General features: G+C 43.5%; 1 protein-coding gene across 2 annotated transcripts in view; it reads left to right on the top strand.

The window, feature by feature from the left end:
• Window positions 1–13714, top strand: part of EPSTI1 (epithelial stromal interaction 1) — a 159719-nt gene that overhangs the window by 54744 nt on the left and 91261 nt on the right. For both annotated transcript variants that reach the window (XM_045287143.1, XM_045287142.1), the window contains exon 6: window positions 5946–6019. In XM_045287143.1, coding sequence (XP_045143078.1) covers window positions 5946–6019 — 74 coding nt within the window. The remainder of the gene's footprint in view (window positions 1–5945; window positions 6020–13714) is intronic.

The following is a 13714-nucleotide window of genomic DNA, read 5'->3' as shown; positions in this document are numbered from 1 at the left end:
TCATCTGCTCCTGTGTGCTCTGGTCAGATATATCCTTCTCCCAAAGCTGCAGATTCAGTGCCATCCTTTGAAATAAATTCTTCTCGGGGGATTTCAGCACATTTTTAATACAGTTTTTGTGGTGAAATTAGGTGTGTCAGCTGATATGCGGGTCGCCTTATACTTGAGTATATACGGTAATCCTCTGAACTTTTTGTTCTTGGGTGAATGCTAACTTTTTATCTTAAATAGTTGAGTCTTCTAACACAGAGGTGGGTTCAGTTTTAGACCTGACTTAGGGCAATAGTATTAGGCTCTACCAGTCTGTGTCTGACAAGTAAACCTGGTCTGTCTTTTGGTCTTACACATGGTCCCTTTCATGATTTTTAGACTTCCTATACATTTTCCTCCTATTATCCAAGACCTTCTGATGTGGTCTTTTACAGAGCAGTTGGCAATAGTAGCAGGCCCCATCTAGTTCTTCTGGTCTCAAGAGCTGTGGATACTGACATTTGCATGGCTCATTAGTCCATGGGACCAATTGCTTCCATATGTCTTTAGATTTTCCTCTGGATGAGGAGATCTCAATAGTTGAATCTTAGATAGCTGCTCACATAACTTCAAAATGTGATATTTGTGTTTAATAATGGCTTCTATGATTTTACAGCAGTACTTTTTGACTGACCCTTCTAAGAGGGGGTCATTAAAAATTTTGCAGACAATTGGGGCGAAAAGAAATGGTATTTTCCCATTAAATTTTAATATATTCATGAATATTTTAGAGCATTCAAGAGGCAAAGTTATGAATATGTCATGACTGTGACCTTGATGAAATACATGTCTGGGCCTGGGGACTCAGGACCATTGTCTTGAGGGACACCAAGGGCAATTGGCCTCATAGAGTTCACAAAGACAATGTTCTAGATCCTACTTTGGTCAATAGTGACTGAAGTCTCAAAATATGCTTTTGGGCAGCCATCAAAGGTGCAATTATGGGTCTCTGTCTGGGTCAAGTAAGAGTGAAGAAAAGCAAAGGTGTTAAGAAAAGAATTTGTCCCAAGGACAAAAGCACCATGTGCATGAATTGCACATACCCTTTGTGACCTGAGACCAGCAGAGCTAGATAGTGCCCAGGACCACTGCTGATTAATCTGAAAAGGATCACAGTCAATGGACCTAGATTGAGTGTGAAGAAAATGTGCAATAAAACTCATAATAATAAGAAATAATAGACTTACTGCCCTTGGAGAGCGGGTGGAATCCTTGAAACTAGGGATGCTAGATACCCTTCAGACTTGGAACTCAACACACCCCTGTGGCCCCAGGTTCAGCCAAGTGGTCTATAATGTGAACAGAAGGAAGTCCAGAGGCAGGAAGGGCAGGGAAGAAGAACAAAGGGAAGCGGAAAGGAGGAAGAAGGGAGGAGGTCGAATGCCTTTCTATTACATCGTGGGATTACCATCAGTGTCAGGGGACAAGATATGTGTGGATTGGTGAACGGCAAATCAGTGCACTCTATAAATTCTCACCGAATCACAACAAGTTAAATAAAGACCGAGAGTGATACTGGTAAGTGGCGAAAACCACAGGAGATTTGACCTTTTGTGGCTTGAGAGAAGGAGCCCTAATGGTACAGGAGAAAGATGAGGCTGTCGGCTTCCATCAAGATGTATAGCCTTCCTTTGGAAACCCGGGGGGTGGTGGTGGGGGGGGGTGGTAGTTCCACCCTGTGCTATAAAGGCTGCATAGGGTCACTTTGGTCAATTTGGATGGAGAGTGGGTGTGATTTGGTTCTGTTCTGGCCGGGAACATTGGGATGATTTGGAGGAAAACCTAGCTGGTGAGGGCTGAGAGAACCCTGCAAAGGACTGGGACCACCAGTCACATGCTATATTCCCAGGGACCATAGTGTGTGTTTTAATTCTGTCTGTCCATGTCTCTCTCTCTCTATCACACACACAGACACACACTGTGTGTGTGTGTGTTTCCTTTCCATTCAGTCTCTGGTGCTGGGTTTGGACTCTCCTTAATGTTGGTTTGGATTATTGGGAGAACCTCCTCCTTAGTTGGTTCACATTTATGGTCTTGCCTTTTCTCCAGCTCATCCTCTGTGTTGCTTGCTCAAAACAGCATCATGCCTCTATGTGGCCTTTTATGAAGTTCAAACTCATGGTAATAAGGAAATTCCCTAATGATCAGCCGTTTCCACTGTTTCAATCTTGTCTACTACAAATCTCCCTGTAAACATCTTTCAATTTATGTGTGATCATCTTGGGTTATTGGAACTAGCACAGCCGCTTATGCCTTTGTGCTTTGAAAACACTGTAAGTCCCGGGAATGCAACTAGTCCATCTCTTTACAAATTAAAAACCAATTCTCTCTCCTGGCAGAGTGTTCCATGGGCACTCAGATAGGAGAGAGATGTGCCATTTTGAGCAATAGAAAAGACACCTCCTCTGAGCTGAAACAGCCTCACGTCAGGGTTCATGGTTTGGTGAGCAAGCTCTGTTACAGCCATTTCTCCCTTCTCTGTTGGGCTGCCCTGGGCAGAAAACAACCCACCCAGCAGAGCTCAGCAGCCTTCTTTCCATCCTATCCTTTTCTTCCTGGAAAATGTTCAATGGTTTAAAAAAAAAAAGGTCTCTATTTAAAATGGTTACCTGTAAGAATATATCCTTTTATGCGATCATCAGCCTCTTGAGGAACCTGAAGAAAGCTATGACATAGTTTCAACATGCAGCTTGTCTATCAACTTGAAAATAAAAACTACATGCCAAGTGCTATTCAACTGTTTGACGCCAGGGGCACCGCATGGAATTGGGGTAGTGGTTACATGTTGGGTTCCAACCGCAGAGTCAGCAGTGTGTGACCAGCAGCTGCTCCAGCAGAGACAGACAGTGCTTTCTACTTCTGCAAAGACTTTGTGTGTGTGTGTGTGTGTGCATCTTTTTTTTTTTTTATCATTTTATTGGGGACTCATACAATTCTTTTTCTTATGTTTATCTTTTAAAAAAAAATCATTTTATTAGGGGCTCATACAACTCTTAACACAATCCATACATACATCAATTGTGTAAAACGCATTTGTACATTCATTGCCTTCATCATTCTCAAAACATTTCCTTTCCACTTAAGCCCCCAGCATTAGGTCCTCATTTTTCCCCTCCCTCCCCGCTCCTCCCTCCCTCATGAGCCCTTGATAGTTTATAAATTGTTATTTTGTCATATCTTGCCCTGTCCGACGTCTCCCTTCACCCACTTTTCAGTTGTCTGTCCCCCAGGGAGGAGGTCACATATAGTTCCCTGTAATCGGTTCCCTCTTTCCAACCCACTCTCTCTCTACCCTCCCAGTATCGCCACTCACACCACTGGCCCCGCAGGGATCATCCGCCCTGGATTCCCTGTATTTCCAGTTCCTATCTGTACCAGTGTACATCCTCTGGTCTAGCCAGACTTCTGCAAAGACTTACAAATGGGGTTAGACCAGAGCACGCACCCTGCTACAGATTAGAGCCCACGCCACAGGGACTCCCGGATAGAGAAGCCCTCAGGGCCAACAAGGAGAGTAGAGATACCAGGAGGATTAGGGACTGGTGTGGGGAGAAAGGAGGAATTGATCACAAGGATCAATCTAGAATCCCCTCCCAGGGGGACGAATAATGGAAAAGTGGGTGAGGGGCGATGGAAGATGATGTAAGATATGGAAATAATAATCTATAACTTATCAAGTGTTCGTGAGGAAGGGTGGGGGGGAGGGCGGGGGAAGAAATGGGGAGCTGGTATCAGGGGCTCAAGTGGGAAGAGAATGCTTTGAAAATGATGATGGCGGCATATGTGCAAATGTGCTCGACACACTGGATGAATGTATGGATTGTGATAACAGATGTAAAAGCCCCCAATAAAATTATTTAAAACAAAAAAGAATTACAGTTTCAGAAACCCACAGGGACAGTTCTACCTGGTCCTATGGGGTCCCTCTGAGTCCGAATCTACCTGAAGGTGGCAAGTTTTTGTTTGAGGCAACCAAATGAATGCGTGTAGAAAGCTTGAGGTTTTCTGACTGCCACTTTGCGTTTGCTCTCCATTCTGCAGACTTTGTAGAAGAGTCGACAGGACTTTTAGCCACCATGTAACTGTTGTGAGTTGTATACGGTGATTATCTATTAGTGAAGAGATTAAGAGCAGTCAACATCTCAGTTCATTTCTGACCTTGCTAAAGCGACCTAGCCATTTTCTGTTGGTGCCAATATGCTTTTTTCCACTTCTGGAAGTAGTATTCCTCAGCCCGGCTTAGTCGGCTTCTCTAACACTCTGTTGCTGCCTTTTGCCTTCGGGTTGTGCTGGGCTGGGGGAATGGGAAAGTTCCCACCACTGATCACTTTTGGGTTCATGAATCAGGATTTTAGTAAATTGGGATCATGTTGATTCTGTTTCACAATTCTCTATTACTTTGTTTCCTAGGATTTTGTTTCATGAATAATCCAATTACATTGCGTTATAATCGATTCCCTTTGATTCTGTTATTTTTATATTCGGAGATTGAAATGATAATCCACTTTGCTCTCAAAGTATTGTGGTGGTTACCGAGTCACTGCCATCTGATGGGTGCCATTGAGTCCGTTCTGACTGGCAGCCAGCCTGTGCCCCGCCTCGTCCTGTGTCAGCCTCAACACTGGTGTCCTGTTCCAGCCCATTGTTACAGCCGCCTTGCAGTCCCCCTGGTCCAGGGTCTTCCTCTTCTATGCTGTCCTTTCACTTTACCGGGCATGATGGTCTTTCCCAGGGACCGGTCTGTCTTGGTAACGTGTCCAAAGGTCGTAAGACAAGGTCTTGCCATCTTGCCTTTGCAGAGCATTGTGGTTATACTTTCTTCCTAGACAGATCTGGTTGTTCTTTGGCGATATTCTTCACCAGCACCAGCAAGGAATCCCCTTTGCTTTTCAGAATGGGTCCTAGTAAATAGCTCTACCAGTGAAGGCTTTCATGGAGATGAGCAATGTGAGCCGTACAGTCCCCCATCCCCGGTGGCCCCCTGCCCCCAAACCCTGACAAATGGCACCAAGGTTATGTCAGAATTTGGAAATGATGACTTTCCCAGGTCTTCCTGCTGGACAGATCCAGGGCTTTTTGTCAGACAAACCCAGTTGTCTCTCTGGGATTCATTGAAAACCCCACATTTCTTCCGTGTTAGGGGACTTATTTCAAGCACGCATTAACTTGGTGGTCTAGGACTTTCACTTGGCGTCACAGGCAAGTGAAAGAAAATGACAGCCCTATCATGGTAGTAAAACAGCAGCATTCGCGGGTATTCAAGTCGAATTAAAATATGCCAGAGCTGTGGTGATAGTAATATCAAATATGAAATCCTTTGTCTCTATGCGCTGCTAATAAGTAATTTTCAAAAAATGAACTCTTTCCTATTCAAGTGGATGCTTCTTTCGTAAATGACATTTGCTGTTCATTTTTCAACAGCTTTAAGTATCTGAATCTAGGTCAGAAGGGAGTTGGTCTGGTTTATTGGAAAGCTTTGCCTGAGTGCTTTGATGGGAAGTGGTGTGTATATAAGATTTTTAATGAACAATTTAAAGACTACTTACAGTTTTAATTTAACTTACTTGGTATGAAGATCTCATGTTTTCATTTGAACACTTTAGAAGTACTGCTTAAAATGTCAATGTTACTACTCTTTGAATTAAGGAATAAAAGTATAAAACATTGGTGCTTTGATTGTACCCATCAAGTTGGGTGAGGGGAACTATGGAAAAAGTCCTGGGGCTCTAAGACTCCATTGTGGTGCTCGTGGGCAGGCTCTGAGAGGACTACCATCCGGAAACCCAATGTCGGGGTCCGTATTAGACTGTAGAAGCCATATGGGCCCACCGATTTTAGATGGTGAGGGAACTTTAATATCATGATTCCCCTTAAAACTCCATGAATACTTTGCATTTTGATCTTTTCACTTTCAGAGCAACAAACTAGAAGAGAAAAAGAGTCTTCAAGACAAACTCAGAAGAGACGCGTTTAGAGAGCATCACCAATAGTAAGTACTGTTCTCAAAGCTACACACCTTCACAGGTAGGTCACTCACCTGGCCTTTACGCTCTAGGTGATGGTAACTTTTCAAAAGTGCACCTGGTATTGGATTGTTGGCTGTTGTATTAATTGTGTAACTGAACTCTAAGGAACACTCTGAGGTTAGAAACGTACACTCACCAAAGTATCCATTAATCTGTCGATCAGGCTCACCACCAGTGAGTTTGGTAAATGATATGGTAAATGATCTAGCGATCTTGATGCGTTGGTGATCCTGAATACTTCAGACTGTGTTGATTTCCAAAATACCCATCCAGGAAACCAAGCAGGCTCTAACCTAATCAGGCATTCATTTCCTAAATTGAGGACTAATACATAGTTGTCATATTTAAAAATGCACACACACAAAATCTTTCATTGTGAAGTGGGTGAAGCTTGACAGAGCAGATCAGCTTTCCATTCAACAATTCATACACAGGATTTTTCTCATCTTTCTGGTTGCAGTCCCTGCAATACAGCACCACTTAGCCCTCTCCCTCCCTGTGCTTCCTCTTTTCATTCCCCCTTCTTTCCCTCCCAACCCTTCTGGTATTGGATTGTTGACTGCTGTGTTAATTGTGTAACTGAACTATGCCCTTGGGTAAATGCTGTCCTTTTGGTCTCAAATGGGAGATTTTTTTGCCTTAAAAGCAAACAAGGGGTGAATTCATGTCCAGACCTGAAGGGCCATAGTCCCTTGGGGATCAGCTAGTTTCTATCTGATCAGTAAGTCTGTTTTTTTACTATGACTTTGAGTTTTGGTCTACATTTTTCTCTCACGCTATCCCGGGCTTTCTGATGTGAGCCCTTTGAGAGCACTTGGGAGTCATAGCAAGGACACACTAAGTTCTTCTGGTTTCAAGGCCATGGAGGCTGATGCTCATGGGGTACATTGGACTCATTGATTCCATATGTCTTGATTTCCTTTACTTTGCTCTCTTCTGGAACAAGCAAAACCAGTAGTTGCACTATAAATAACTTCTCATAAGCTTTTAAGACCCCAGTTGGTACTCACCAAAATAGGATATAGAACGTTGACTTTGTGAAATATGCTATGCCAATTGACCATGGTATTTCCAGAAACTGTGGTCCTAAGCCCCCAGGTCTACAAAATTATCAAACTTTTCTAGAATGAAAATTGAGAAATCATTAGTCATTATTGGCAAAACTCCCAGTTTGTGCTCATCGGCCTTGGTAATTTTTTCCAGTGTGACTTGTAAGTAAACATCAGCTAATATGAATAGAACAACTGTTATTGTTTTAGCTGCTGCCAAGTCTGCCTCCACCTCATGGCAATGCCATGTGCAGTAGCACAAACTGTTACCTGGTCTTGTGCTATGATGCCCACAACGAGTTAAGAACTGGATGCTTGTGCTCCATAGGGTTTTTATTGGCTGATTCTATCTTAGTCCATCCTCACTCCCAATAGCTAGGTTACCTGCATACTGCTTAAACGAGTCTAGCTCCTGCATACCACATCAAATCCCCAAACCTGGCTTCTGGATGAATTCCAAATGGGGGCTCGCTGAAACGACAGATCTGGGTTCACAGCCCCATCTCCATTCGCCAGATATGACCTTAGAAAAATTATGAAAGCTCTTTAGGCCTCAGTATTCACATTTTAAAAATTTGGCTAGTGATTTACATTCCATAGTTTATTTTCAAGGATGAACCGAAATAACTTATACAAATGTCATAAAGATCCATGTACATTATAGGTTTGCAATGACCCTTCCCTCAGAGAGACAGAGGGTCCAGTTGAATGGGGTGCAGAACCTAGTAATTAGCTTCCCCATTTCATGCGGGTTGTTTGACTGCCTTCTTTCCCCTTTTCCATTACTGCCCCTCATTTACGGGATTCACTCTGGAGTTGAGGTGAGTATAATATGCGTGTTCCTCCTCCCCAAAAGAGCATCCTCTGCTGTTATTATACCACTGGAATGATCCGGCCTCTGTCCTACTCAGCTTCTTCTTGCTTTAAGACTCAGGGGCAGGAAAGGAAAAAATCATTTCTGAGACCTTTATTTTGCCCTTTAGTCCTGTAGGTGGTCTTTGGTTAATTAGTCTAGAAAACCCATGGAAGACGGCACGGTATGAATGCTAACGCGTGATGCTACCTCTTAAAGTGGACACACATCCCATTTTAGCCTCCAAGGCTGCCTTCAAAGCCATAGCCTGTCTCTTCTTACTCTGCTTTACAGGCAGACTTGGGGACAAAGGGGTTGGTGGGATGCTTCAGACCAGACAATGAACTGTCATGAGGAGAGAGGGAGCAGCAGTGTCTTAGTCAGGGTTGACTAGAGAAACAAATTCATGGACACTGTTATGGATATAAGAAAGAGCTTATATACAAGAACAGTTGAATATTGAAAAAACAGCCCATCCCAATCAGATCAAGCCTATAAGTCCGATGCCAATCTATAAAGTTCTCTTCAGACTTATGAAACACATGCAATGATGCTGAATTCAGGAAGATCATAGGGCAGTGGGTTGAAAGTCTTGTGGATCCAGTGGCACTGTAAGCATCTCAGTGCTGGCAGAAGTCTCCACATGGCTTCTCTGGTTCCAGAGATCTGGCTTCATCAGCCTCTCCCCATGTGTCTTCTCCACAGGGATGTATCACAGGGAGTCAGAGTTTCCTGCCTCCAGCGAGCTATTTATCTCATTAGCACCTCCAAATGAGGTCATCAAGCTGTGATTTGATTTGACAGGCTAAACTGTACCCCATTCACTCTTAATCCTCAAAATGACTCCAGACTATCTAACTACCACAAGCAGGAAGGCAGTAGATCAATGGGATCACTATTATTATTTCCTTCTTCATGAGTAGTCACGACATGCCTGTCAGTTTGTCATTTTATGAGGGCTTGTGTGTTGCTGGAAGCCATGTCACTAGTATTTCAAACACCAGTAGATGCACATATTATGGGCAGTTTACAGCCGAACTGTAAAATAGGTGACTAGTCTATCCTTATGAACCACAAGAACGTGATGAGAGCGAGACATCAGGTTTGATGAGGTAGAGGCCCAGGGAGGAGGTGGGAGAACCTCGGCCAGATTGAATGACACATTAGCTGCAGCGGTGGCCGTCAGCGTGCTGATGGTGAGGCTGAAACAGGGCTGGGCAATGCTTTGCTATTTTGTACATGGAGTCGCGACAAGTTGAGGTTGGATGGATGACAACTCTTAACAACCCCCATCAGTGGTTGGCGATTAGATGAGAGTTTGTTTCTAGATCTACTTGGAAGGGTTGAAGGAGGTCAGAGGATGAGATGAGGACATGAGCCTGGAGTCACAAAGAGGAATAAATGAGTCTTGGCTTTGGCACGTTCATTTCATATTACAAAAGGGAAGAGCTGCTTCCCAATGATGTTGGGAATTGTGTGAGTCCTCTGCAGGGTTTTAAGAGTTGTGAAGGATGCGAGATACTTGGGGCTTTAAAGGGCCGTGGAGAGTGTGTCTCCCAGTCTCCTTTCTCTCTGAATTTTCAGGGTCTTAAATTCGTGTTTCACTAAATGCTAGAGATCAATCACCCCCTTGATTTTTCCCTGTAAGGAGAAAAAGAGTTCACCCCTAGACACTGCACACACTATCAGTGAAGCTGAATTCAATTAAATGCCCATTTCCCTCTTGCTCTTTCTTTTGCTTATCACGGAGGTCCCAGTTAACCAGGAAAAAGAGAAGATGCTTAAAAATGAGAGGTATCTCAAATGGATTTTTAAGGCCTATTGAGGAATACAAGAAGAAGGATATGTGTGAATCCTTTAAAAAGTATTTTGTTTTGAATTCCTTTTGAAATTAAAAAAGCAATAGCTCATGAAATGAATGGCCATTGTAGAGGTTCACATACGAAAGGGATTTCTGGAGAAGATGGGCCCAGTGAATAAGAAGTCTTTAGCTGACTTTCTTCCAATGAGTTTATAATAGAAAAAAAAAAAAGTCTAGGAAAACTATTAGAATGTTAACAGCCGAGAGTGTACTAGACCAACCAGGCTGCTCATGTAGGAAGAAGAATAACCCCAAAGGTTGATTATTCTGAAATCACTACACTTAAAATAAACAAATAAGAATCCTTTCAAACAAGCCCGTGCCCCATGTCCTTGCACCTGGCCAGGGTCAGGGTGCTTTCATAGGTGGTTCTAATAGCAGGGCAGGATGCTTTTTTCCCCTTGTGCTGCTAAGCAGGGCAGCCTCGGGCTTGTACAGACCGCAGCTCCAGACAAAGCTGGAGACAAAACTCATGCTACCAACCTGGGCCACCACCTCGTGCATCTTAACGCACTCTTTAACACCTTGCTCTTGACTCTCTTCCTTTGCTTCTGATTATTTTTGGTTCTGTCAATTATTTGGCTAATAGGCAGAAAACTAGGCTTTTATTGACATCCAAAGGGACTCTCCTGAGTGTAATAATGAAGGCAGTTTATTGAACGCCTGTGAGGTTGCTTTCTAATTGTACGCATTAATCTGCCCGTGCAAGCTGGCTGGAAACACACAAGCAGATTGTACACGCAGATGGAACACGCAGGATGGTTTTTATGAAGAGACCTCTGGAATGTACTGTGGCAGTACAGCCTTTTCCTTAAAAATCGGATGATGTGACTCTTTCAATTGGAGGCTGAGAGCAGACCAGATTAATGGAGCATTAAGTCTGCTATTCCGATGGGGATTTGACTCCAATTTCACAATTCAGGATTCGTTGTAGAATTCTTAAGCATAAAACTGGAGAGTAAAATCAAGCCCACTGCCATCAAGTTGATCTCGATTCAGAGTCCTCATGGAGCAGGGCTGCTCCTCCAGGCTTCCTAGGCTGTCAGTCTTTGCAGGAACAGACTGCCTCTTCTCTCTCCTGCAGAGCTGTTGAGGGGCTTGAGCCACTGACCTTGTGGCTGGCAGTCTACTATGGGTCGTATAGGACAGAGAGGACAATTTGACCTCAGTATTGTTTTGACTCTGATGTTTACTCTGTAATTATTTGCTATTAATAAAAATTCACTTGTGACACTTCCCGGAATAACCATTTCTATGAGCCAGTGTTACTGGTCACTATGAAAATTTGAAATACAATGTTTTTTATAATGACAAAGAGAAGGAATAGTTACTTAGCAAACCAAATCCAGTCCAGTCATTTCAGATGCATACCAACCCAGCAGGACAGAGGAGAATTGTTCCATAGGGTTTCTGTGACTGTAAGTCTTTACAGCAGACTGCCCTACCTTCCTCCCATGGAGAGGCTGGTAGGTGGGTTTGAACCACCAACTTTCAGGAGCATTCGAGTTCTTTAATCACTGTCCCACCAGGGCTCCCAATAGTGACTAAAAGAAAAACTAAAAACCCATCAAGTCATAACTCATAGGGGCCCTACATGGGGTTTCTGAGGATATATATATATATATATAATTTTATTAGGGACTCTTACAGCTCTTATCACAATCCATGCATCCATCCACTATGTCAAACACATTTGTACATATGCTACCGTCATGATTTTCAAAACATTTTCTTTCTACTTGAGCCCTTGGTATCAGCTCATTCCCCCAAGTCCCCTCATGAACCCTTGATAATTTATAAATTATTATTTTCATGTCTTAGACTGACTGCTGCCTCCCTTCACCCACTTTTCTGTTGTCCATTCCCCTGGAAGGGGTTATATGTAGATCCTTGTGATAGGTTCCCCTTTTCTCTCCCCACTTTCCCCTTACTCTCCTTGTATCACTACTCTTATTATTGGTCCTGAGGGGTTTATCTGCCTGATAGTGGGGGGTCAGGTTGGGGAGGAAGCACTAAAGAACCAGATAAAAGTTGTATGTTTTGTTGGTATTATACTCCATCCTGACTGGCCCATCTCTTCCTTGTGACTCTTCTGTGAGGGGATGGTCAGTTGTGTACAGATGGGATTTGGGTCTCCACTCCACCCTTCCCTTCGTTCACATTGATATGATTTTTTGTTTGGGGTCTTTGATGCCTGATTCCTGATCCCATCAACACCTCATGATCACACAGGCTGGTGTGCTTCTTCCATGTGGGTTTTGTTGCTTTTTAGTTAGATGGCCGTTTGTTTATCTTCAAGCCTTTAAGACCCCAGACACTATATCTTTTGATAGCTGGGCACCATCAGCTTTCTTCACCACATTTGCTTATGTACCCATTTTGTCTTCAAAAATCGTGTCAGGTAAGATGAGCATTTCAGAATGCCCGATCATTAGAACAAAGTGTTCTTGTATTGAGGGAGTACCTGAGTAGAGGCCCAATGTCCATCTGCTGCCTTAATACTTAACATATAAATATATGTATATAGATCTATTTCTATATCATTATATATAAATATATTTACATATGTACATGCCTGTACTTAGACCTCAATAAATGCCCATTTACCTCTTAATTCTTTCCTCTGTTTCTTTTTACTTTTCTCTTATCCCACTGTCATGTTTGACTTCATTGGGATTTCGGTAATTCCTCTCAGCTACAATGCCTTTGATCAAGCCCCACCAGGCATCCTATGCCCTTCTCGCCATCGATATTAAATTACTTGTTCCCTTGTCCCTTGGCTTGTTGACACCCCACCCTCTTCATTTCCCTGACTCCCCCTTTCCTGTGTCCCCCAAGAACTATCGGTGCTGTTGTTTTCTCCTACTGATTGTTTATCCCGCCTATGTTATCTAGATAGACATGCAGAGACAATAATCGGCACAAAAACAATACAAATCAAAACAAAACATCAAAAGAAAGCAAAAAACAAATCAAAACAACAATAACAACAACAAAAAGAAAATCCTATAAATAGTTGCAGGTCTGTTTGTTGAGCTTTAGGAGTGTTTTCTGGTTGAGTCTGATGGGGTGCCACGCTCTGGCCCCTAAGTCTATTTTTGGTATTTCTCAGGGACTTCATTGCTTTGCTCCCCTTTCTGCTCTATTGCACATGCTTAGTATGTCGCCTGGGTATATGGGGTCAGACTGGGCACCATTCTCACACTGTCTCCCCATAGCACTATGTATCAGTGAGGGACATCATGTCTCATGGTGGGGTCAGCCCTATGGTCCTCCCTGTGCATTGGCTGCTCCAAGCAGGCATATCACCCTCGGAACTGGGTGGGCCAGGACGTGCTCCCCTCTCTTTCCCTCTTCATTTGCTCCTGGGTGCTCTGATCAGATGCACCCCTCTCCCTGAGCTGTAACTTCAGTGCTGTCCTCCAAAGTGCATTCTTCTGGGGTGTACTGGGGGTGTAGTTGGGATTGGGGCCTACCTGCAGAAAAATTAGCATCTTATAATATATTTATTGTGAATTGGCCACATCCACCCATGTGTCAGTTATGGCCTCAGCAGATGGGCCGGAGAAAGCAGGCTGTCTAGGTCATTGAGGTGATAATTTCTCAGAAGGTAACATCAAAGCAGGAGCAGGGCCTCAGGGTCTACTGGTTACAGAAGGGGAGTCACCAGGAATACGCCATACTCTTAAGATACAGCTCCTAGTCAGACCCTGGAGTTTCTGCTTTTGGAAGCGGGCTGCACATGGATAATTTTCCAAAACAATCCAATGACTAAGGCAAGCGTCTGTTACATTGCTGACTAAGCTATTGTTTGATCTAAAGGGGATACCAGGGAATTAGTTCTTTCCAGGTGGCCTGGATAGGTTAGCCTAATTCCAGGAACCCAGGAATCTGA

Source organism: Echinops telfairi, unplaced genomic scaffold (genome assembly GCF_000313985.2).
Source record: "Echinops telfairi isolate 266 unplaced genomic scaffold, ASM31398v2 ScPeMD7_11;HRSCAF=52, whole genome shotgun sequence".
NCBI lineage: Eukaryota > Metazoa > Chordata > Mammalia > Afrosoricida > Tenrecidae > Echinops > Echinops telfairi.
Note: the sequence above shows the minus strand (reverse complement) of the source record. Positions and strands in the feature narration are given on the sequence as shown.